At 42.2% G+C, this 24,994-nt stretch overlaps 2 protein-coding genes across 3 annotated transcripts in view; one reads left to right on the plus strand and one right to left on the minus strand.

The window, feature by feature from the left end:
- PIGN (phosphatidylinositol glycan anchor biosynthesis class N) overlaps positions 1 to 4,410 on the minus strand; it is a 114,557-nt gene extending 110,147 nt beyond the window's left edge. The window contains exon 1 of the mRNA XM_054985957.1: positions 4,330 to 4,410. The gene's annotated coding sequence lies outside the window, so the exon portion shown is untranslated. The remainder of the gene's footprint in view (positions 1 to 4,329) is intronic.
- Positions 4,411 to 4,664: 254 nt separating this feature from the next.
- Positions 4,665 to 24,994, plus strand: part of RELCH (RAB11 binding and LisH domain, coiled-coil and HEAT repeat containing) — a 91,064-nt gene continuing 70,734 nt past the window's right edge. For both annotated transcript variants that reach the window (XM_054984704.1, XM_054984705.1), the window contains exons 1-2: positions 4,665 to 5,193; positions 21,064 to 21,153. In XM_054984704.1, the coding sequence (XP_054840679.1) occupies positions 4,734 to 5,193; positions 21,064 to 21,153 (550 nt within the window). In that variant the 5' untranslated portion in view covers positions 4,665 to 4,733. The remainder of the gene's footprint in view (positions 5,194 to 21,063; positions 21,154 to 24,994) is intronic.

Here is a 24,994-nt window from a genome sequence, read left to right on the forward strand (position 1 = left end):
CACGTGTGAAAGCAACATAAGTCACAAACTTAACTTCTGGGAGAGTTAGGGCAAGAATTTGGGGTTCCTCATGACTCCACTGCACTTTTATAGAGAACATATGACCACTGGGAGCTACATCTCAGCAAGTGTATATTCTGACTAGACCTACTCTTCTCTTGCCATTCCATGAACCCTGCTCATTTTTGTCCTTGCATTAGCAGCGAACCACCAGCATAGATATTACATTGGCATTCAGTGACTTTCCAGAGGGCTTGCAAAGCTGAGATTTTTGTCTGGCATTTCAATGCTGATACTGATTTTGTTATTGTCTTGACAATGGGCATGAGTAGGATACAGTGATGGTGCTGCCCTTTCAAATGTATGGGGTTTAAATGTCTGTATTTTTATTATACTGTTATTGTTTTTTAATGTTTGTATTATTTTATTATTGTATTGTATATCTATGTTGTAAACCACCTCGAGCACTAAATATGGTGGAGAGGAGGTATATAAGTTAAATAAATAAAATATAAAATAAATCTTAGGAATACTTTCCTGGGCATAAACCCCAATGAACAGACCTGAGCAGGATTCTCAACAGAATCGTTTAGGAGTAACTCTGCTTAGGATTTCATAATAGCATACCACCAGTGGGATGGAACAGCTTTCTGGCACAAATCCATTGTCAAACATTATTAAAATAAGAAGCAAATGGTGAGGAAGCAGAAGAGCTTAAGCACATTTAATGAATGGACAGACTGTTGAGAGAACCAGTCACAGCAGGCACAGAACCGTGGAAGAGCAACAAAAAGAAAAATAAAACTTTGGAAAACTACATAACTTAGTTCTGGTTCCATTTTAAGTGGTTCTTCCAGACTAATAGCGAATAACTGCTGGTAGAACCAGGTGAATGAATGAACCCCACTGTTTTCCTCCATAGAAGATACTGTAATACACACCAAATGCCACCAGGGGATGCTGCAAAATGGCTTTCTTTTTAATTTAACCCTATCACTGAACATCCAGACAGAGGCAATTTAGAACTTCAAGTTACTGGAGATTGCATAAAATAGATGACCCCATATGGGCTTGTTCCAGGGCCAGTACTACTGAAACAATCTGGTACAAGAGGTCCACAGCTGTTCTAAACACACAGAAGTATTGCTTCCCCCACCCCAGTCCAATGTATAGAACCAGGGGACTTCAAAGTACGGAAGAGCACAAGGGGGAGAGGAGAGATATTAACATGTGTTACAAGCCACATAATCCCAAATGTTAAAACAGCAAGAGATGGGCCAGCTGCACCATATAATACAGAATCTGTTCCCGAAACCTTTGAGATAGACATTTTGCAATGGTTGCTTTATTCACTGTACTATTGCAAATCACCTGTGCAGGCGATGAAAGCAGCAGAAGAAAGTCTACTACAAACAAGGCATGGGCCTTGAAATATTTAGGAAACCCTTCCTATATGCAGGAAAAAATGACTGTATACATAGAGAAATGAAACCCTCAAAATCCAGCCTGATGAAGACTGAATATGGTCTAGGACAAAGATTCCCAACGTGATGACACTTTTCTTGGCGCCCGCCAAGTGTTTTTAGAACATGGGCAGTTAGGTGGAGCTTTTGCTCAGCAGGGCTTCCAACTGGCCACTGGCAATCTAATTGGCTGTGCAGATTTTTTAAAAAGTTTTTTTCAGCAGCAGCTGCCATCACAGCACAAGGATCTTCACTGCATGAATAATGATGTATGCAAGAAAATACTTTTAAACAATATGTTCATTTTAAAAGGTATCCTGTTAAACAGAGCTTCTGCCTGAAATTGAAGAGTTACAATTAGAGTTGTGCATATCCTTACTCCCTGACATTTTGTGGTTGGTTGTGTCTCCTGTGGTAGCCATTTGGTGATTGCACCCACCACCACACTGTGTCAGAATTCCAACAGTGCCTGCAGGATCAAAAAGGTTGGAGACCCCCACTCTAGGACACTTAGAATCTTGAGAACAGTTGAGCGTGAGCCAAAGGAAAACTGACTTTGAGATCAGCAGCCAGTGCAAGGTCCTGAAAGAATCATGGAGCAAGAAAAACTGGTGCATTTCAAAATCCCTCCCACACTCATTTCTTCATGGATTACTGGCTCATAGAATACACAATTTGTGAACGAAAATGCATGAACAACTTACACATAGTTTACCTATATCAAAAACCTGCATGAACTTACTGCCCAGCCAAGCTTAACCCATCTGGCCTTTTTGTGAGTGTAGTGGTTCCCTGTAAAGTCTTCCTAACAGGTTACAGGAGATAAGGAGATATGAACACAGTGAGAACCTGAGTTTGCTCAGCATTTGAGCCATTCTTAAGTCTAACAGTGGTTTGTTTTCCTCTTTCTGCTTTATGGACTTTCACCCTTTCTCTACCATTGTGGAATCTTTCATCCTTCAAATTCAGACCAAATACCATCAACTGGCCTGCAAGTGTCTGAAGGAGACAATTCATAGAGGCTATTACCCAGGTACGCTCCTTTTATTTAGGCATAGAGCACACCACATGTTTTACATTCCACCATGCAGCTCTGTCCTCATATAGAGCCAGTTTGGTGTAGAGTGGTGGGTCTCTAATCTAGAGAACCGGGTTTAATTCCCCACTCACTTGTAGCCAGCTGGGTGACCTTGAGTCAGTCACAGTTCTTCGGAGCTCTCAGCCCCACTTACCTCATAGGGTGATTGTTGTGGGGATAATAATAACTTACTTTGTAAACCACTCTGAGTGGGCATTAAGTTGTCCTGAAGGGTGGCATATAAATTTAATGTTATTATTATTTATTATTATCATACTAGGACCACATGAGACCCACACATAGATTTTTAAAAGGAGTCACGACTGTTCCATTTTTCAGACACAGGACTTTCTGATAATTTTGACTCAATTCTTTCCCTTGCCAGCAAGGTTAAAACAACATTGAGTGATGATAGGAAAGAACAGAGAGAACCAAGACTTTAAGGCAGCTGTGAATGAGTAGCAGCATGCTCCTCTCACACCCTCAGTAAAGAGAGGCTGGAAGAGCAAAGTTGACATGCTATTGCCCCTTTTATTTCATACAATTTCTTTTTAAGTTTCTAAGAACTGGAAAAATTGTGCCGCAAACATAAAGGCAAATGTAGTCCATAGTTATTATCCCTGTAATGCAAAGAAGAGAGAGGATGGAATTGGAAGAGAGTGGCTAACTACAGTGCAGCACTGTAGTCCAGTATTATTAAGACACATGTTGTGGGCTGAGAACAGTGGCTTAGAACAACCTTGCAATACAGTCTGTTACAGTCTCCACACTATAAACAAAGAAAGGAAACTGGAGAGGGGGAGTATCTCATGGAAACAGTGCAATGTAGACCTAGAGTGACAGTAGTGTTGGAGTTAGCAGGCGGACCCAAGTTTAAATCCCAACTGTGCCATGAAGCTCTCTGATAACCCTGGGGCACGCAGTCACTTTCTTAACCTGGCCTTCCTCACAAGGTTGTTGGGAGGACATGTAAAGTGAAGAAGAGAACCACATATACTGCTCCAAGCTCCTTATGGAAGGAATGAATGAAAATGCAGTAGACAGAATGTAGTTCAGAGACATAGCCTCAGATTGCCAGGGTGTGTGTGTTTTAACTGTAACAATCTCCATTGAAATGAGGTCAGTGGTTACTTACAGCAAAAACTGGAAGTGCTTTCTTGTGTTTATTGCTTTAATATATCATCACAGAACAAACACTTTTAAATCAGTTTCCAAAGAATAAGCTAAACAGTAACTAGAGGCTCATAATCAGTTTTAAGTCCCCCAAGCACTACTGAAATATTTGCTTGTGTATTTCTAAAGCATACTTCCTTGACAACACGATCGCATCTAATTTGGACACTTAAAAAAAAAGTATGGAGCTAATCAACAAAGGCATGCTCAGGAATTTACTGATTTTCAGCCAATGAGAAGCAGCATAACGTAGCAGTCAGCATGCCAGTCTAGAATCTGAAAGACCCCGGTCCAAATCTCTACTCCTTGCTGAGTGACTTCGGGCCACTCACTCTTAGCCGAGTATACCTCACAGGGTTGTTGTGATAATAACCCGGAAAGGGGAAAATAAAGGAACATCCCCGAGTTCCTTGAAAGAAGGACAGGACAGAAACTTACCAAATAAAGCTATAAATAAGTGCTGCAATGGATGTTATACCTCCACCTGGTCGTTTTCTGTCAGAAGCCGTTACAGGACCTCAGCAATTATATTATGTATTATACAAATCCCATTCAGAGCAAAAGCTAATTGTCAGTTCAATTGCCTCCCCCTACCCGAACTCGAAAGACACTCACTGTTTACACGGGCGAATTCAGCTCCATTCAGAAAAGCTCCCCACTTTTTTTCCTCCCCCCTGAACAAAACCTAGAACGAAAACTCCACACCAACCCGGAAGCAACTAGCAAGAGCACGGGGTAACTCTAGCCTTTCCGTCTCTATGTCGCCGCTCTACCAATCCTCTCTCTATAGCTCACACTCGCTCACTCCCGCCCGCCTTCACTGCCCTTCCCAAAGCACTAGTGTTCTCGCGTGAGCATTCAAGACCACGGACAGTTGATAGTGACACTCTCGCGATACTTTGGACGCGGAAGCTGTGTTCTCTGGGAGGAGGAGGAGGAGGAGGAGAGGGCTTGGCGGGGCTGCCGCTGGCTGCTGTGGTAACGGGGCTCTGCCTGAGTGGGCAGCCTCCTCTCCCAAGATGGCGGCGGCCGGAGGAGTAAACCCCTTCCTTAGCGACTCCGAGGAGTCCGACGCTGAGGAGAGCAGGCCGGGGGGCGGCAGGGGCGGCAGCAGCGACCCCGGAGCCCCGGCCGCCCCGCTCCCGGCCCCCTCCGCCCTCTCCTCCTCCCCGCCCTCTCAGCAGCTGCCTCCGCCGCTGCCGCCCCTGCAGGCCGAGGAGCCGCCGCGGGTGCCGGTGGACGCCCTGGCGGCTCAGCTGCTGCGCGACCAGTTCGTGCTGACGGCGCTAGAGCTGCACACGGAGCTGCTGGAGAGCGGCCGGGAGCTGCCCCGCCTGCGCGACTATTTCTCCAACCCGGGCAACTTCGAGCGGCAGAGCGGAGGCAGCGGCACCCCGGCCCCGACCCCGCCTGCCTCTGCAGCCCCGGGGGGTATGCCTGTGGCCGGAGGGGGCAAGGAAGGCGGCCCCGGACAGCTCCGTAAGTGGCTTCGCGGGGAAGAAATCCACACACACGCTCTCAGCCTCTGGCTGACCTTCGGGTGTTTCCTCTCTCTCTCTGCTTAGTTTTGCTTCCTTGTCAGAAGCTGGGCGTGATCGGCCGCAGGGTTCCTTTAGAGTGGGACACACACCCCAAACCCCCCTGAGCTTGAGTATTCGTTGATTTTGTACTCTTCGTTGATTTTGTACCCCCCCCGGGGGGGGGGTCTCAGAGAATCTCAAAAAGCGGTGTAAGTGGTTTCCGTCGGCTCCATTTTATCCTCACAACAACACACCATGAGATAGGTTCTGATGAGGGAGAGTGACAGGTTACCCAGTAGACTTCATGATCATGTGAGGATTTGAATGTGGGTCTTCTAGAACTTAGGTGGGTAACCCTGCTGGCCTGCAGTGGAACAGTGGGTTTTGAGTCTAGTGGCATCTTAGAGACCCACAAAATTTTCAGAGAGTGAGTTTTTGAGAGTCAGAGCTCCCTTCTTCAGGTACCAGAGCTTTGATTCTCAAAAGCTTAATAAATCTTTGAAAATCCTGTAGGTCTACCAGATGCCACTGAACTCAGATCCTGCTGTAGATCTTAGTCTGACAGTCCAGCCACACGTCCTTATGTCAGTATTGAATAGCCTACAATCAGGGATTAAATAACAGATTTACCAGTCAAAAAGTCTAGATTCCCAGTGCTAACCATCCTCATACTCCTGGCTGCCTTTTTATGTGGTTAGTCCTAGATGTACAAATTTTTATGGGGCGTTGTACATGTTAAGATCATCAAGTTCTGCAAGGCACCCAGTGCTGTAAGCTTAGGCTGTCTTTAGTCTCCATGAGCAGTGGACAGGGATAGTAGTCAAGCTGCTCTTCTGGTCTGCATGGGTCTTGCTTTATGTGGCTAAGTATTGCTGTCATCTGGAATTTTTCTGAATCATGCTTCTGGAGGTGGCAAAAGCTGGATTTTCCTCTGCTTCTGCTTTGGTGCTGAGGCATCAAGCTGGGAACACAGGGAGCTGTTATTGATTAATTTAAAAAGTTACTTAATTAAAATTACTTAATTTTAAAAAACTGCAGTGAAAACCACATCATGTTGATGTGATGTTTTCATTCATTAACTGGCAATAGTAGCTGTATAGTCTAGTACTGGAGGTGGCTCTCCCCAGTGACCCTTCTGTTAACATTAAACAATGGAAGTTTGGTTGACATAGGGTGTTTGGGAAATGAGCAGGGCTTTTTTTCAGCAGGAACACAGTGGAACAGAGTTCCGGAACCTCTTGAAAATGGTCACATGGCTGGTGGTCCCGCCCCCTGATCTCCAGACAGAGGGGAGTTGAGATTGCCCTCTGCGCCGCTCCAGCGGCGCGGAGGGCAATCTCAACTCCCCTCTGTCTGGAGATCAGGGGGCGGGGTCACCAGCTATGTGACCGTTTTCTCCAAGGGCAACCCACTGAGTTCCACCACCTCTTTTCCCAGAAAAAAAGCCCTGGAAATGAGCATTCCTAAGAAAGTGTGTTAGATGATGTGAGTTGCATGTGAGAGTGGGGAGGATATTTGAAAATGCTTTGGTAACCTTTGCTCATCAAGTACAATGTTGTAACTTCACTGTAAAATGTTTCTGTTAGCTTATTGTATATTATGTTCAGGCTCATTTTGTTGGCAAGAACTGCCATTTTGATAATGATGCTTATTGGCTGCAGCAGAGTTGGCATTGTAAAGTGAGAGAGGTAGAGTGATATACTTTGAAGTCGTCTCCAGTTTGAGAGAAATAGGCAACTCTGCTAATGAGGATTTCTGGTTTTTGGAAAACCTCTGTCCATATGTATGTACAAATGTCTACGTCAGCTAGTATGAAATCTTAAAGGATTATCTCGATGTTAAGATGCAGTCAGGATAACGCTGATATTCATTCACTTCTCCTAAATGTGTGATTGTGTTACATTAAGCAGAGCAGGATTGTGTTGTGTTTGGGCTAATCTGGAAATAACTTATTTTAACTAAAGGAGACATTGTAATAATGTATCTGGGAAATTTTTCATTTAATGGTGTTCTTCAGTCAATTACAGGAGGTTGCTTGCTTGAATTTGACTGAGAAAGTAGCTTTGGACATCCATCAATTTCTCTGTAGATACTCATATAAATGGAAATGAGAGCAATTCACAGTTAGTTCTGATGAGCTTCCAGAGCCAAAATTGTTCAGAAATACTACTTGGTCAACATATCTACACTTGTAAGCAATGCAATGTTTATGTACTTATTTGATAGATTTACACCTTTCAATTTATTTATTTGTTTCCATACGAAACATGGTTTTAAATGGAAAGTGACTTGGTGGTGGAGCAGCTAAGAGAGGGTTGCCGGTGAAGAAAGTCTAGGGAGCATGCAATGTTAAATCCTTCTCCCACAGATATCGTTGCTGTCCTTAATGGGGATAATAGCAACCCCAGTAAAATAGCTCCTCTCAGAAATGTGCTGTAGCCCACTTGCCTGGGGGCTGTAGATGTGTGGTCAGGGGTCTAGTGACTGCTGAGTAGAGGAGTTTTGGGGGAGAGTATTTTTATGAGCCATCTTGAGGATTGTTTGACAAGCAAGGTATAAATCTTTAAAATGTCTCTAGGGCTGGGACCAAATGGACCAAGCAAAATGGAATGTGACTCATGGCTTATCATAGAGTAGCGAAGCAGCAAACACAGGTGCTGGGACCATGTGCTATTTGCTTCCAGAAATGTCTGGTGGTGATATTGATGTAAGCGTGGTGTAACTAACTCCTCTGAATGGGTCTGCATCACACAACAGATTGTGGGTCTGGGATACAACAACAATGGATTATAACTGGTGAATGCTTTTTTAATTTGCTTGAGGTGGTATTATGAATAATACATATATTTACTATATTTTCCAAAATTTACTTTTTAACAGAGGTTAAGTTAATGTGTGTGTACTATAGGATCTTTATGAACTTGGTTGGGCAATGAAGGGAATGCCATTGGTTGTTTCTACCCTTTTTTTTTAATTAATGCATCACATATTATTACATTTCAATACAATCACAGTTCTCCTATGATACATCTTTTACCCCTTTTGTAACCCTCCCCCCCCCCGCAAGGTGGCCATCCTATAACTACAAATTAAATTATTAGCCACGAGCACATTTTTTCCAATTTTCCAAATATAGTTGTATTGGCTTTTCCATTATATACCCATTGAAAATATACAGACCATTTCTCTTTTATCTCCTCCATTTTTCCATCCCATGCCTTATCTTTTTTTAAACATTCCAACATATCCGATTGAATATATTCATACAAGTAATCATTCCATCTTTCTAAGGTCCATTTTAACTTCTCCTTCCAACTGTATGCAATCACTGCATGTGCAGCTAGTAACATTGCTTTGAAAATATCCTGGTTTTGTTTCTCAATTCTAGTGTTTCCCAATACACCCATGAATAATAGATCTACATCTATATTAAGGTTGACCTTACATACCAATGCTATTTTCCCCGTACCTTTTCCCAAAAATCTATGACCTTTGGACACTCCCACCATAAGTGGGAGTACCACCCTTCTTTTGCATTGCAATGCCAGCAGTTAGGTTTCATCCCTTTAAACATGTATGCCAATTGGGCAGGAGTTCTATACCACTTCATGATTATCTTTCTTTCAAGTTCTCTATACTTTTCTAGCTTAATTGCCTTCAAATTCACCAGTAACTTATTAACCTCCTCAGAAGTTATTTGTTTTTCTTTATTCCATTTATTTTTTAGAGTTCTAAACATAAACTCCTTATCCCTCACCAATTCAAGGTAGATTTTCCCTGCCAGCCCTTTCTTTATTTCATCCGCATATAATGTGTGTTCTATATTATTGTCTTCCCTTTTAATAGCTTCTTTATATTTATCTTGTTTAATTAAATGGTGTAACCCCATTAAATTTAACCAATATCTTTCCCCCAATTTTTGATTCAATTCTTGAAGTGGTAACAAATCCCCTTGACCATTATACATATCCTTCATTGGTTGTTTCTACCCATAAAAGTTATTTATGCAATTATAGGATGTAATGTTGCTTCTGATACAGAAATAATGCCAACAGCAAGAACATTTCATTTTGTTCTTGGAAGTATTAAATCTAAATATAGGCATATATAGAGGCTTTCGTTCTTTGATAAATAAGGGAAACCAGATCATCCCAATATGTATCATTTTAAGCCTGGTGGCATCCATATTTTTTCTACAGTAGGATCAATAACTTTTGACATTTGTTCAGTTTATTAGCAACATTGTGATGCAGTATGCTAAATGTCTCCCTTTAAAAAGAAACGTGTAAATTAAAAAGCAACACATACGCTACTATTTGTGTTCTGTAACATAACTTACTTTAAAATGAGAAGCTTGCAAAAGGAAATATTTTATCTGCCTATCTTACCCTATGTCTATTTAATTATGCCCATTGGAGGGCATGTGTGCTGCAAGTCAACTAGAGGATGAGCTAGTGCCAATCTGATGTGTATGCAACTTCATGCATTATTGCTGCTGTTTTGCCTCTAGCCTGGTGAGCCAGGTAACAGACTGACATGAGGGAGTTTAGTGTTGATGCTGCTGCTGTTGGGCTCATGGCCTTTTCTGCCACACCTGCTAATTTACCTGTGCAGATACCTGTCTTATAATATTTGGTGGTTCCATACTTATGTCTCCCACACAAACTACAATCATTTCTAAGCTGCGAGGTGCTTTAGAACAGCATTTCCCAATCCTGTGGGTCCCGACCCAATAGTGAGTTGTGAAAGTTGTGCATGTGGGCCCCAGGCTTTTGCAGTTTTATTGATTCGTGCAAGCTCTGTTTTTTCAAATGGGACACCATATCAAGTAGGTTTGGACTTGTGAGTCACCATACCAAAAAGTTTGGGAGTCACAGCTTTTGAATCCAAATAACCAGTTAGAGGATGTATGCACAGTTCTTCAACATCTGTGTCCCTATTTCTCTTCTCACTGCAGACTACCCTGCTCCCACGTTGCCCTAACAAGGAAGGGCCTCTGCTGTTCTTCAACCTCTCCTATTGCCAGAGACCCTCAGTGCTTCCTTTTGCCCTTATTTTCTGTCTAATAACAGAACAAATGATTGGCCTATAGGCCATGGTTAGGGTTCCTTGTGAAGTTTAACTCGTCTTGGCAACTTCTTTCTAGTCCTTTCACTGGCTCACTGTTGATTTGAGTTACTACCAAAAGGTTCCAAAGCTGTTATTTCTGATGATTCCTGGCTAAGCAGAGCTAGACCCTGTGCTAGCTCAGGGCTTGAAATATTTTATCATATCAAACTGCTGTGCCTTTCGTACTCATTTATAATCGCTACTAAAAGAGTGTGCTCAATTTCCAATGTGAAACAAAATATGAGAGAAACTGTACAAATGCAGAGTAATTTTATCAGATAAAACAGAACCAGAATGTTAACCAGAAGAATATGATGTATTTACTCCAAGGAGGGGAAAAAATTCTGTAGTTTACGTCAAGGCTGCATTCAGATTTCATGTCAAGCTGACATGAAGTCCTCAACTTGTTGCTTGGTTTTCCTTTGCCTCATTTTTCTCCCTTCTCTTCTAGAACAGGGAATAATGAAGGAATTCTGGTTTAAAACTAACTCCAATTACCCATGAGATATAAATGCAAGCAGCATGTGGTTTAAACACAGGTTTTCTCATACAAATCAGGGTTGTAAGCCAAAATTAAACTCTGGTTTTAGAATCTGAGTTACAGGGAAGTAGGGGTACTAATTCTAGTTAAGCCACGCAGCTGTATTTGTACATCAGAAATAACCAAAGTTAGCTTTAAATCAGAGTGTTTATACCATCCTGTGTACAAGACAAGGAACGAGGAGTATGAAGGAGTCCAACAATGTCATTGGGGAGTGCATGCAAGTTCTCTTATATTGTAGAATTATATAAAACTGCAAGTATGCTGGCACATCTGGCCATGTGTATTTGAGTAGTTCTCTCACTTTAAAAACGTCGTCTTTAAAGCTACTAAGATAGAGTTCAATTTAGTATTTCAAAAGTGACTTAGAAACCGCAGATCCTATGCAAAGGGCAGTGGGTTTAGACTAGCATAACTGCATAGATTGCATTTATATTAATATGTAGTTATTGCACCCCACTAAAAGGTGAAGGCTTTCATTATTACTTGTTGGTTATCATCTGTTATATACCAGATGATAATTTCAGGATTCACATGTCTTCATTGCAATATGTAAAAAGGGCTAGAGTGATCTAACTAAATAAACTTGATTTGCTATAAGACTCTACTAAAACAGAGCTTTTTTTGCTTTCTCAAACTTTCCAAAGTTATTTAGTGGATCAAGTCAAATATAAAATTTCTTAAAGAATTTCAGCAACAATATAGCCACAATGCAATGGAATTTAATTTTCACCAGTGTTGTTATAGTTAGGACATTTGCCTTTTTTCTCACTTTCCTATCCAGTCTTAAGACAGGAATTATTTAAACACTAGAAACAAAGCCCATTATAGGAAAAAATACAACGGGCTCTAGAAAGGGGAGAGCGGGCAGGCAGGCATTCCCTCCTCCTCCATCACTGATCCCGGCTGGTGAAGGAGGGGGGTGGGCATTGCCACCTGATCTCAGCAACAGGAAGGGGTGGTGGACTTTGCTACCTGCTGCACGTCTGATACAGGCTGGGTAAAGGGGGGCAGGCATTGCAAAATGCTCCACTCCTGATCCCAGTCAGGTGAAGGGAAAATGGGTATTGCCTTCTGCTCTGCGCCTGATCCCAGCTGGGTGAAGGGGGGGTGGACATTGCCACCTGTTCCCTGCTGGGTGAAGGGAGGAATGAGCACTACCTCCTGCTCCTCGCCTGATCCTGACAGGTGAAGGTGGGCGGTGGGCTTTGCTACATGCTCTGCTTCTGATCCCAACTGGGTGACCGGGGTGCAGGCATTGCCACCTTATCTGCTCCTGATTCCGGCAGGTTGAAGGGGAACGGAGATTGCTGCCTTCTTGGCTCCTGATTCTGACAGGGTGGAGATGGGGTGGGCATTGCTGCCTCCTCAGTGCCTTATTCCAATAGGTTGAAAGGGGTGGGCATTGCCACCTGCTCCACTTCTTGTCCCAGCTGGGTGATTGGAAGAAGGGAATTGCCTCCTGCTCTGTGCCTGATCCCACCCAGGTGAAGGCGCTGGGTGAGCATTGGCATCTGCTCCATTCCTGATCCCAGCTGGGTGAAGGGGACATGCATTGCCATCTGCTCTGCTCCTGATCCCACTTGGGTGAAAGGGTTGGGCATTGCCACCTGCTCTGCTCCTAATACCAGCTGGGTTAAAGTGGGGGGTGAGCATTGCCACCTGCTCTGCTCCTAATGCCAGTTATGATAAGGAGGGGTGGACATTGCCACCTGCTTTGCTCCTATTACTAGCTGTGTTAAGGTGGCAGGTGGGCATTGCCACCTGCTCTGCTCCTAATGCCAGTTGTTATAAGGTGGGGTGGGCATTGCCACTTGCTCTGCTCCTAATACCACCTGGGTTAAGGTGGGGGTGGGCATTGCTACCTGTTCCACTCCTAATACCAGCTGGGTTAAGGCGGGGAGCAGGCATTGCCACCTTCTCCGCTCCTAATACCAGCTGGGTTAAGGTGGGAGAGCAGGCATTGCCACCTGCTCCACTCCTAATACCAGCTGGCTGAAGGGAGTGGGCATTGCTCCGGTACTCTGGTACTACTACCAGCTGGGTTAAGGTGGTGGTGGGTATTGCCATCTGCTCCACTCCTAATACTAGCTTGCTGAAGGAGGGGTGGGCATTGACACCTGCTCTGCTCCTAGTATCAGCCGGGTTAAGGCATGGGAAGGGCATTGCCACCTTCTCTGCTCCTGCTCCCTATCTGGGCTTCCCACCACAGCATGTTTTCTGGAGCGATATGGTGAGTTACCTGGGCTTTCCTCTGCGGCAGCACCCTCTGGTGGTGCACCAGGGTATAAAGTGAGTTGTCTGAAACATGCTTACTCAATTATATAGTAAGATTAGGAGTGTTTGATTTCTCCACAAATTCATCTGTCAAAATAAAGCTATGGTGAAGGCAACCTATTTACTTAGGATGAATAGCAATTGCCCCAGCGGAGAGGCTGCTTACAAGATGTTCTTATACTGGCTTTACCTTCTTGTCACCACTATTCTACTTATACCATGCCCCAAGATGTGCAGCTACTATTTACATCTAACCACAAAGAAGAGAGTCTCCGTTAACCTAACAGCTACTAAACAAAAGAACCATCTACCAGAGACTGAAATAATGAGATTAATATGTATTCATCAGATTATCTATTAGGAAAGTGCAAGTGCTATAGCTGCATATTACATTCAAAGTGCAAAGTGGCCTGAGGCTCCAGACCAATAGCCTTCCACCAAGGTGGTGTATGAATTTTTGCATGAAGAAGTAAGAATCCTACTACATAAAAGGCTAACAGTGTTTCAGACAACTCACTTCCTACCCTGGTGCTCCTCCAGAGGGTGCTGCTGTGGAAAGAAGCCCAGAAGAAGCAGCCCGTCCCTCCAAGAGCGTACCACAGCGTGAAGCCCAAGCTGGGATCAGGCAAGGAGCAGGCAGCAATGCCCGCCGCCCACTTTCACCCAGCTGAGATCAGGAGCGGAGCAGGTAGCAATGCCCCCCTCCCCACCGCCTTCACCCAGCTGGGATCAGGAGCAGAGCAGGTGGCAATGTCCGCCCCCGCCTTCTCCCAGGTAAGATCAGTCATGGAGGAGGAGGCAATGCTTGCCTTCCCCCTCTCCCCTTTCTAGAGCCTGTTGTATTTTCCCCCCACAACGGGCTTTTTTACCAGTAAACTATATGGCCCATGAAGAAGACTCTCAAAATGTGCAAATTAAATAGCTAGCAGGCCTGTTGGCCCATTTTGTTGACTGGAACACAGTTTGCATATGGCCCATTTTGCTGACTGGAACACCGTTTGCATACTGCGTTGGATTTTCTGTTGCCGTGTTTCTACATCTGAAAAAAGAAAAACAGGATTCCATCATTATTTTGGACTTTATTTCTACACAGTACTTACTTTCTATCTGGTCTGTTGTAAGCCAGTTGGTGTACCCTGTTAAGAAAAATACATAATGAGCATTTAGTCAATTTCCATTTCCTTCGTTAACAACTTGTCAAATAATGTAAATGACATACAGCTTTGCACTTTGAATGTAATATACACCTATACACTTGCACTTTCCTAATAGATAATTTGATGAATACATATTGATGTCATTGTTTTAGTGTCCAGTAGAGGGTTCCTTTTTTGTTTAGTAACTAGTTACATCTAAGCAAAATGCAACACAGTAGTGTAACTGCTGCTACCTATTGATATGTAGTGTTGTGTATCCAAGCTGTCTTTTCATTGTACTTTGTGTGCATATGTAAAAATGCAGTCTAACAGAAGCCAAGCTTTCCCAGTGTTTCCACATAGCACCTCTGCATCTCCTGTGTTTTTCTGGCCAGGGGGGTCTGTTATGACCCTTACTTTCTCTTGGGTAGATTTTACCTTTTATCTTTCCCTTAACACCCTCTGGGTAGTTTGCTGCCACCAGGAATATTATATTCCAAGATACTTTATTTAAGTTTTCCCTTTGTAACGTGTCTAAGCATCAGACTCCTTCGTGGTTCTATGTGGTGGCCCTGAGGATAGGAATGGGATATAGCAATGACAGCTACTCTGGGATATAATAAAAACAAAATAAACGTTTATTTTTTCAAGAAGCGTATTGGTTTCATAAAAGTAGTTCTCCGTTCTTAAAGTTACTTCATTTAAACTCATTCATACAGATCTGTTCTAAGGCTTCATACACAGTTAGCCTCTTTCTCTAACTCAGTATTTCTCACAGACATGTTTAAAGTTACTCAGGCAGCACACAGCTTGCCTGCTTTCTCTAGACTCTATATTTCTCTCACAGAAATGCTTAAACCTGCTCAGGCAGCACACAGCTGGCCTCTCTTTCCCTGACTGAGTGTTCTTTCACAAACATGCTCAGTTCAGGTTCCACACAGGTTATATTTCTCTCATAAATACTTCAACATACTCAGGCAGCACACAGCTAGCCTACTTTCCTCTGACTGACTCTTTTGCTCTTCACTCTCAGTCTAAACTGCATTCACTCCGCCCACACTCTCAGTCATGAGCCAATCATATCACTCACTCATCTCTCTCTTTCACCCCCACTCTTCACCTATCTCATACCAAGCATTTAAAGACACATGCACACATTTGCTTGAAATCATTACAAAAGGAGGTCGATGAAGAGCACTCTCACCCAGCAGTTGTACTAGAACGATGGTGTAGACAGAGCAGGGACTAGGCAGCTATGCACTCAGTACTTATTTATAAGAATAAATTATAACATCTTTCTGGCTGTTGAAAGTGGAGCTTTGTTCCTTACAAGAATGGCTGTTCTTTGACAGGAACTGAAAATGAAATGTTTATCTTATTTTTGTACCACACAAGTATTTAGTAGAACTCTTTTATGAAAATTTCATTAGCCTCTCCGTCTCAGTAGCTTTGTTGTACAATTAACTCTAGCAGTGTATTTCTAAGCAGAGTTACACCCTTCTAACTCCACTGCAGTCAACAGGTTTAGAAGAGTGTGTGCTTAGGATTGCGCTGTAGGTGTTGTCTGAAAAACAGTGTGTGTTTTGGGGCGGGTTTTGGTTTCCATTGTAAACATTTTAAAACAATTTGCATCTTTCATTAAACAAAATATTAAAACTCTTTAATGCATTTTACTTTAAAGCGTTTTACGTATTTGTATATTACGCCTCAGAAATGAAGCTCTTTCCTCTGTCATGGGTTATAATATTATGATGTGGTTAGAGTAGGTGTATGGAGTATCATAAAATAATTTCAAGCCCAGGTTAACAAAATAACTTGTTCTTCCTGTAGACCGAGAATATAGGAATTTAAACAGAGTACTTTGCAGAAACTGTCCTGAGATTGTCTTGAAAACTGAGCCATAGAAGAGTTTAGGAGTTCTAATTAACATCAAAGAAATGTGTAATATATTTATTTTATCTGCAGCTTGCATGTCTTCTATCATAGACCTCAGGGTAGAATATGTAGTTTTCACAGGTGGTTTGCAGTGCACCTTAGAACTGCCCTGTTGGTTTCCTATCCAGGCACCGGTATGATCCTTCATCAGAACACACTCTTGGTCTTGAAGACATATAAATGTATACATTATTATAGAAGACTAGCAACCAATGGCTTTCAGAGGGCCGCGCTGCCCCTTCCTGGGCCTCTGGAGGGCCTTACAAGGCTTTCCCACCGCAACAGTCTCCTTGGGCCCTCCAGAGGGCCGCACGGCCATGCCGGGCATTCCTACTGCCATGCTGGGCCTTCCCAGGCCTCTGGAGGGCTGCGCTGCTGTGCCAGGCTTTCCTGCCGCAGTGGTGGCCTCCTCAAGGCCTCTGAAGGGCCATGCCACAGTACCACGCCTTCCCACCACCATGCTGGGCATCTGGAGAGCTGCGCCACTGCACTGGTCCTTCTCACCACTGTGGCCCCCTCCTTGGGGCTTCCAAGGCAAGCTGTATTGCTGACGACTCACTTTTTATCTCCACAGAGAGGCTTGTGAGTGCGCCTGCGCAGGGATAAAAAGTGAGTCATCGCCAATATGGCTTGCCTTTTATATAGCAGGATGGGTAGGTGGAACAAAGGGATAAACTGTTCTAGATTAAAATTGATGATGCTTCATTTTCCTCTTCCTGCCCCATGTGAGTTTTTGGCGAGAACATAGGAATTTGTTTAAGATTCAAAGGATATAAGGTTGTTGGTTAGCTTTATATTTAAATTTTTATTTTATATTTAGAATGTTTTTAATTTTTTAATCCAATGGACTCAGAATAACAAATTGAAAATATTATTTTCCAAAAAATCTGCATCTATATTAAAACACAGCTGTGGTAGTTATACTCTTCCAATATTTTACAGTCCTGATATTGGGAATTTGGAATTCTTTTGCTCTTAAGCCTTTTCACCATTAATAGGATTAGGTATTGTCTACAACATTGTCCTCTTTCAGCTTTCCTGATGTAGCTACTCCGTTTTTTTTTCTTATTCAATGTGTTAATGGCTCTCCTGTAGAGATGGGCATGGAACGGAAAAAATCCGAACTGCTTGATTTGTGGTTTGTTCATTTTCACAGAACACAGACCACGAACTTCTGAACCACAACTGGTTCCCGAACCGGTTCGAGGTTCGGGGTTCGTCTGAGCCCAGGACAGCCCCCTTCACACTCAGAGAGCTCAAACTCGCAGGGAGTTTTCAGCAGGCTCTCCTCCACCCCCTGTGCCTGCCCCCCTGCAGACAGTAAAGCTACCCGTGTAGTTGTGAATCAGTGGACAGCCCCCCAAACCACCTCCACCCAGACACTGTCCACAACTGGAAAGGGTCTTAAAATAAAATAAAACAGTGTGTGTGCTGACGGTGTGCATGTGCACAGTAAAAGCGAGCTGTACTAGAGAAGCGTGCAAGTGGAGAGCCTGATGGTGTGAGCAGCGGAGACAGTTGAGCAACCCCATGCAGATGTGAGTCAGCACACTAGAGGCATGAACCCAGTGGCACTGGCTGGAGAGGCACTCCAAATAAAAGTGAAGGGCACTGGAGGAGTGTGCAGAAAAGAGGTCAGACTTCACTGCACCACACAAGTTCACACAGAGAGCAAACAGTCCCGTGTGGGGGAGTCAGCGCACTAGAGGCACAAGCCCCCCAAAACACCACCCAGTCAGTGGCGCAGGCGGTAGAGGCAGTCCAAATAAAACTAAAGGACACTGGAGGAGTGTAGAGAAAAAAGGAAAACTGCACTCAAGTGCACACACACGGAGCCAGCCTATAGAAAAGTGAGTCTCCTTGATGGGGGGGGCACCCAAAACAGAAGACCCTCCAAAAAGCAGAAAAAGATAAGCAAATAAAAGGACTCCCTGGGGGAGGGGGGGACCACAAACCCCCAGAAACCAAACCAGAAGATTGGAGCTCCAAAAACCAGAGAGGAAGAAACAGAGAAAAAGCAAATAAAACTCATTTAGAAAAGCAGGAACCCAGCTCTACTCAAAGGCCTAGGACTAGGATGGGGAGGGGGGGAGGTGAAAAGCTAAGACTGGAATTGGGTGGGGGAAGAAAGGAAAAAAGCATCCTTTCCCAAAAACTTTCCCAGTAAAAAAAAGAAGAAAGAGAAAAGAAAAGAAGATTTTCAGTGTCTTTCCAAGAAGCAAGAAGCAATACAGCCAGCCAGCAAGCTCTTTACTCCCTAACCTAAAAAACCAAGATTGAACAACACAGGAGCACTCTGGTAGGCAGAAAGAACTGCCTAACATGGTTTGGGAGGAAGAGATTGGTGTTACCATGGCTGCTGAAGGCCCATCTCCTCAGTTACCTTAGAGATCCTAACCCTCCCCCCCCTTTTCCTGGCTGGAATGGCCAGAAATGGGAGCTCTCTACTTGGCAAGGACAGCTGCCAATCAAGCATGGAGGCCTCAGATTGGGGGCAACCTAAAGACTGCAACCGTTGCCTGGGCGATGGAGTGAATGGTGCCAAAGTGTCTGGCTTCCCAGAAAAGCAGAAACGGAACAGTAGGTAAATTCGTTTGTTCTGTAAAACGTGGAGCCACAGAATGTGTTTCTTTGCAAATGAACCAGCTGTTCCGTTCGGAATTTTGTTCCGTGTTTTGTTTTGTGCCCATCTCTACTCTCTTGTAATATTTTGCTAAGGAAAGAGAAAGATACCCATCATCAGCTGTGCCTAATGGAGAAGTGCCCGAAAGAAGGAAAATGCAAAATTCAGCAATTCATGACCTTTGTTAAAGTTAATTCTGCATTGTGATATGATGCTGTAGAAGTAGGAAAGCACTCTAGTTCTGCAGTCAGTTCAGCATACACTTTTAATCTGGAGCTTCAGATAGAGGAGCGGATCTTCTCTGTGGCATGTATTACCTTTCACCAATTGTGGCCCTACATTGCATAGCAGGATTTGGCTACAGTTTACCCCTTGCTCTGATCATATCCACCGTTGCTCTGCAAGGAACTACCTTTTAAGACAGTTCAGAAGCTTCAGCTGGTTCAAAATGTGGCAGGTAGGCTGCTAGCAGATGTGATCCTTAGTGACCATGTCTTGCTAGTCTTAAAATATTTACACTGGCTGCCGATTTGCTTCCAAGATCAAGTCAGTCTACTGGAGTTGACCTGAAAAGCCGTATATCACCTTTGACCTCAGTTCCTGAAGGATCACTTTCTCCTATATGTACTTGTCTATGTACTTGTCTGCCAGTTGAGATCACAGATAGAGGCTGTGCTGTACATGCCCCCTGCATGCCAAAGCTAGCACACCCAGTAGAAATGGGGCTGTCTTGGTTGTGTGCCCATGCTTTGGAACTCCTTTCTTGCAGTGTGGGAGAGTGGTTAGAATTTTGGGCTAGGACTGAGGGAACAATCCTCAGCAGATCTACTCAAAAATAAGTTCCACATGGGGCTTATTTCCAGGAAAATGTTCTTAGGATTGCACTGTAAGTTTCAAATTTTCCCTTGTGATGTTTACTGGGTGACCGTGGGCCAGTCATCAGTCTAACCTACCTCACAAGGTTATCATCAGGATAGGAAGAAGAAATAAAGGACTATGTGTGCCATTTTGAGCTCCTTAAAGGAAAGGATAAAAATGTAGTACATAAATAAGTAGTTCTCCTGGTACCAAACTTGTAGTTCTTTAGGCATCAGGCAAGGGACATTTTTATTCTCCCAAGCTTTATAGACTCCTTAGAGTTTATGTTTAAGCTACCTTGCCTTGCTAAGGTTTTAGGGTCATTTTAGTGTTTTTTAAGGATATTTATGACCTTATTCTTTCCCTCAGCTGTGATTATTTGTTTATGATTTTTAGTTTGTTTTTTCCAGCACTGGTGAAGTTGTGGTTTTAGGGATGTTCATGGTGTTTTTTATTACATTTCAAGCTACCTTGGCTATTATTCATAGAGGGGAAGGATATAATAGATAACCAAATTGTTGAATGATCCTAACTATATCTATCACTAAAACATTAACTGCATATATTTTAGTGTTTTCCCTCTTTTATTGTTTACCTTATTTTACCGTTTCTATATTTCTCAGTATTATGAAAGATGCAGCTCAGTTTCTTTTCCTGCTAAATATTTCAGTGTTAAGTTCCATATGCTGCACTGATAACAGAAAAGGCTGCAGTTTTAGTGTTTACAGTGTAACAATGATTATAACAAACATTTTAACCAAGGGCTTTTTTAACAATTGAATTTATAATTTTGAGTCTCAGACAAGCTTAGCTGGCATTTGTATAATTTCCAGATGCTAAATTTTACATGAGAAGCATTATCCCTAGATTGGAGCATGTTACTATTTGATGCACTCCTCTTTGTTCATACCCCTCTGTCTCCTATCTTCTTATTACTCTACTTTTCTCTGACTTCCTCCTCCCCTACTCGGAAACTCCCATTATAATTGATCTATATACTCAGCACAACTTTTGTAAACATTGTCCTTTACAGCCCCTACCCTATCTATGCAGATCACCTTCTTCATATCCTATTCCCTTTTGAGTAGAATTTTTTTTGTAGGAAAAGGTGAGCAGGCATATAATTGAGAAGTTGTCACTTAACATCTGCCCTGTGCTCTAAGAAAACATAATCCAGCCGCTTGTCAGGTTTCCAGTTCTTTGCTTTCTGTAGCTAGTCTCTTCCACGTAGGAACCGCTATAGTGGAAACAGCAAGCAAAGCTCAAGCTCAATATGTGGCTCTTGCCTGAACATGAGTATCTTCTTTGGATTATTATGTCCTTATCCTTTGTAAAAACTCTGTTTTGTAGATCGTGCTGGAAGCATTAGCACTCTTGACTCATTGGACTTCGCAAGGTATTCAGATGATGGAAACAGGGAGACAGATGAACGGGTGGCTGGTGAGTGAAGTTTCAGATAAGAGAAAAAATTGTCTAAACTAAATACTATCCTGATATTTGATAGCAGTGTTTATAAATCTCTCCCCCTCCCCAAGTACATCTTAATCTTCATCCTTTACAAATTGTGTAATGACATTAGCTGTTTTGAGTGGTTATTCAAATTGGTAATGTTAACATGTTTTCCTTTTTAAATGTAAAGCAACAAGTAAAGTTTTTAAAATCTCCAACTGAGACAAATAATTCTTTATGGCTTTTCTGGCAGTTGTCACAAAACAGAAACAATAGAAGTTCTACGGAAGGGTAGTTCCACAACTGGTTCTGTAAGGGGCTAATGTCTCTGTGTTGTATCCTCACAAAAGAGAATTTCTCCACCTCTCCCTTCTTGCTTCAGCCTGCTGTGCTTTCTCAGTTCTAACTGGGAGTCAGTGGATCCCCAAGTACAGCATTGGGTGCAGGAGGTGGGGCTGGTGGAAATGTGAGTGCTGCGTTTGTGAGCGGAAGGAGGCTTAGGATCCAACCCCTTGCAAATTAGAATTTTTTAAAAAATCACATTACAGTGTGTTTTATATTAAATGGTTTCTTGGTTGATCCTGAAAAGCTTTTGAGGGATTAGGCTAATCCCACCATTGGTGGGAAGTATATTCTTGATATCCCTTCCCTTCCATGACCAAATTCCATAGTATTTAATTTTTTGTGGCCTTCATTTATAAACGTGAAGCAGTTGAGAAGCTTTAGTTTCTGGCAAGCCCTTTGACATTAGGCTGTTAGGGTCTCAGACACAACCTTTATTTTTTACAAATATTATATTCAAACTGCAAAGTTGGTCTTTAGTGGAAAATTGGAGAAGCATTTGTATACATTTTATTTGGAAAAACAGCAAGAAATTTTAATATAAAATTGGCTTTCAAAAAATTATTTTGCACACAGATTAAGCAAAGAATTTTTGTTAATGTGTAAAATTAAATACCTTCTTGCTTCTTCTGTTGCTTCTCTAATAAATAAATTTCTGACCCAGTATTTCCAAAGAAAGTAGAAATACAGTTCTTAAGCTGTATTCAGATGATTCTAACATACTCCAGTTTATTCATGCTGAGCACAAGCCTGGTTTATTATCTGTCTTGTGTATTTCCCCACCCCATGTGCAGAACTGAGATTCAAAACTTCCAACTTTAGCAAGAAGACTTCAACCTAACCAAGGTTTGTTGCAACATCTGCGTTCAGGTGTTTTAGTAACTTGGCAGTTGCTACTGGTCCATAAAATGGGATTGTAAACCAAGAAAGAAATTCACATTTGTTGCAGTGCCAAGTTTAGATGTTGCAACAAATCGTGGTTTGATGGCTGACTTTCTGAACATGGAACTTTTCCATTTCAGCTCCATGTGCAAAGGTACAGTGTAGTGGAAAAGGAGTTTATGAGTGCAAGAATAAAACCATGCTTGAGCTCATCAAGAACAAACCAAAGTGACCTCTTAAATACAGAGTCAGGTAGAAAAATCACCTACCTTCATTTCCTAGCTCTTGACAATAGAATTGTGCTCTGATTGTGTGCTGCTCTTAATAGCACTGTCTTAATATCGTAGCACTGCTTAAACAACTCAACAGCACGCTCATACTCTCTAAACTTGATTTGTTCCCATAATGTTCACAAATATATAAATAATCACTGTTTTCCTGCTCCTCCTGGCTTCCAAAAAATGTGTGTATTTTTTGCAGTCTAGCACTGTAAAGTTTTAAGTGTTAGCATAAAAGAATATCCGCTTTTAAGAATTTAAGTGCTCAGAGAATGTCTGTCCTGGTAAGGATGTTATCCTTGCTGCTGCAGGTGCTTAACATCTGCTGTAAATTTCACAGGTGGTTGCTGTGCCAGTGTGCGGCAGAAAAAAATAATGAAGTTCTGTCACACCTTGAACATTAACAAATGTATTGTTGCAAAAGCTTTTGTGAACTATACCCTTCTTCAGATGCATGATGTGTTTTTGAAGTGTGACAGAACTTTTTTCTACTTCTAAAGTCAGGACCACTGCCAAATCCATAACTGTAGTTGTAAAGCCACAGTCGTCCAAAACACAGTTTTTCTTTGCTGTGGCTTTTTTACCGGGAAGAAATTAAAATGGCTGCTACTTTGTAAATGAAAACACTGACTCTGTATTTCTTCAGAGCATATGTTTTTATTGCAGCCGTATGTCAACTTCGCTATAATTTTGAGCTGGCTAGGTGCTTGAAGATGTTACAATGTCAAAAGAAAAACCATGCAGCAGAGTAAACTGTTTTAATGGGGAAAACCAAGTTAATAGTTGCAGTAGCCGTTCAATATGTTCGAGTCCGAATGATTAGGCCATAAAATAGTTTGCCGTCTGACATGGGTTTGTGTAATATGGGTTTTTGGATGCTCTGTGCCCTCAGTGATATCTTGCTGTTAAACTTCCGTTTCCTCAGTGGGATTTCTGACCTTCTCTATAGTTTGTGTTCTTGCTAATTTTTTTTAAAACATTTTTATCATCCTGTTCAGGGCATTTCTGATCTGCAATTGTTCTGTAGCTTTCAAATGAAGAACTGCCCATTATTCTTAAATTAATCAAAATTGAATTATGGGATTGGGTGTTTTTAAGACAAAGGGTTCACCAAATTATCCTAAAGCTGTCTGCTTTCATAGAATGTTAATACTGAAAGTATCTTAATAGCATTATTTTCAGACTTTGTTGCACAGAAATATTTGCAGATCAGCATTGCTGACTACTACAGAATTTTTTTACAGTTTTTCATCAGATCCTCAGTTGTGCTTTTGTATTTCTGCAGTGAAATTCTGTGCATCAAACAATTTACTTCCATGTTGTAGATGTGATGTACTATAGCTACCCCTTCTGTTTCTGAAGAAGAAAAAATGCAAACTGAGTGAATCTTTTTTCCATACATTCTTTTGACCAAAAGATTGTCCCCAGGAAAAGGGAGTTTCTATATGTTTTTCCAAAAATACACAATCCTTATAAGGTAGCTAATATCTTCAAATATACTCTCTGCATAATGATCTGTATCTGAGTCTCTTAGTATAGTCCAACATAAAGATTCTTTGTAATTCCCTGAGAAATGAGTTTACTTTGCTGTTCCATAATGGCAAACCCATAGGCAGACGGGTTGCCGGTATCTTGACTTGACCATGAATTAATGCCTTCAATACATTGGTATGGGGTCAATTTGAGGATTGGATTAATTTGCTCTAAATTGCTGCTTGTTGCAGAAAAACATTCATAAATGTAAAATCACATCTTGCTTAAACAATATAGACAAATAGTTTTCTTTTAAGAAAAAATTAAGTCTTTCATTTCTAAAGGTGGCAGTGGCAAGATGAGGAGCCCCTGATCACCTGGTAAGGTGCCCCACACAGACAGCATTGCACAAAAGAATAGCCACCACATGGAGCAATTTTAAAATGGCCTCCGATATAGTAGCAGTCACATGCACACCGTTCCTCTTTAGTCTTTTGTGACTACTAGTGATTCTGTGCTGTTTCAGCTTCATCACATGTGCCCTCAGAGCAAGACACACTCATACCTTCACCTTTCCTTATTTTTTATTTCTCAGTTTTGTAACATTAGTATGCATTGCTAACACTTTGTGGGGAAGTCCCTCAAACTTTCCAAACAAAGCAGAGGTGGTACAACGTTTTGCTAAAACCTATAACATTCCTTGTCAGACAGCTTGAGTTATAAAGATCAGATTTTAATTATGGAAAATGTTCATCAGTTTGCTTCAGTCTAACTCTGCTGCATGCGTTCATGAGTTCCATAAAGATTGCATGCTTTGTCTTTAATATAAATTGTATTTTATTTTCATACCCATCCTT

The sequence above is a fragment of the Eublepharis macularius genome, chromosome 7, assembly GCF_028583425.1.
Source record: "Eublepharis macularius isolate TG4126 chromosome 7, MPM_Emac_v1.0, whole genome shotgun sequence".
NCBI lineage: Eukaryota > Metazoa > Chordata > Lepidosauria > Squamata > Eublepharidae > Eublepharis > Eublepharis macularius.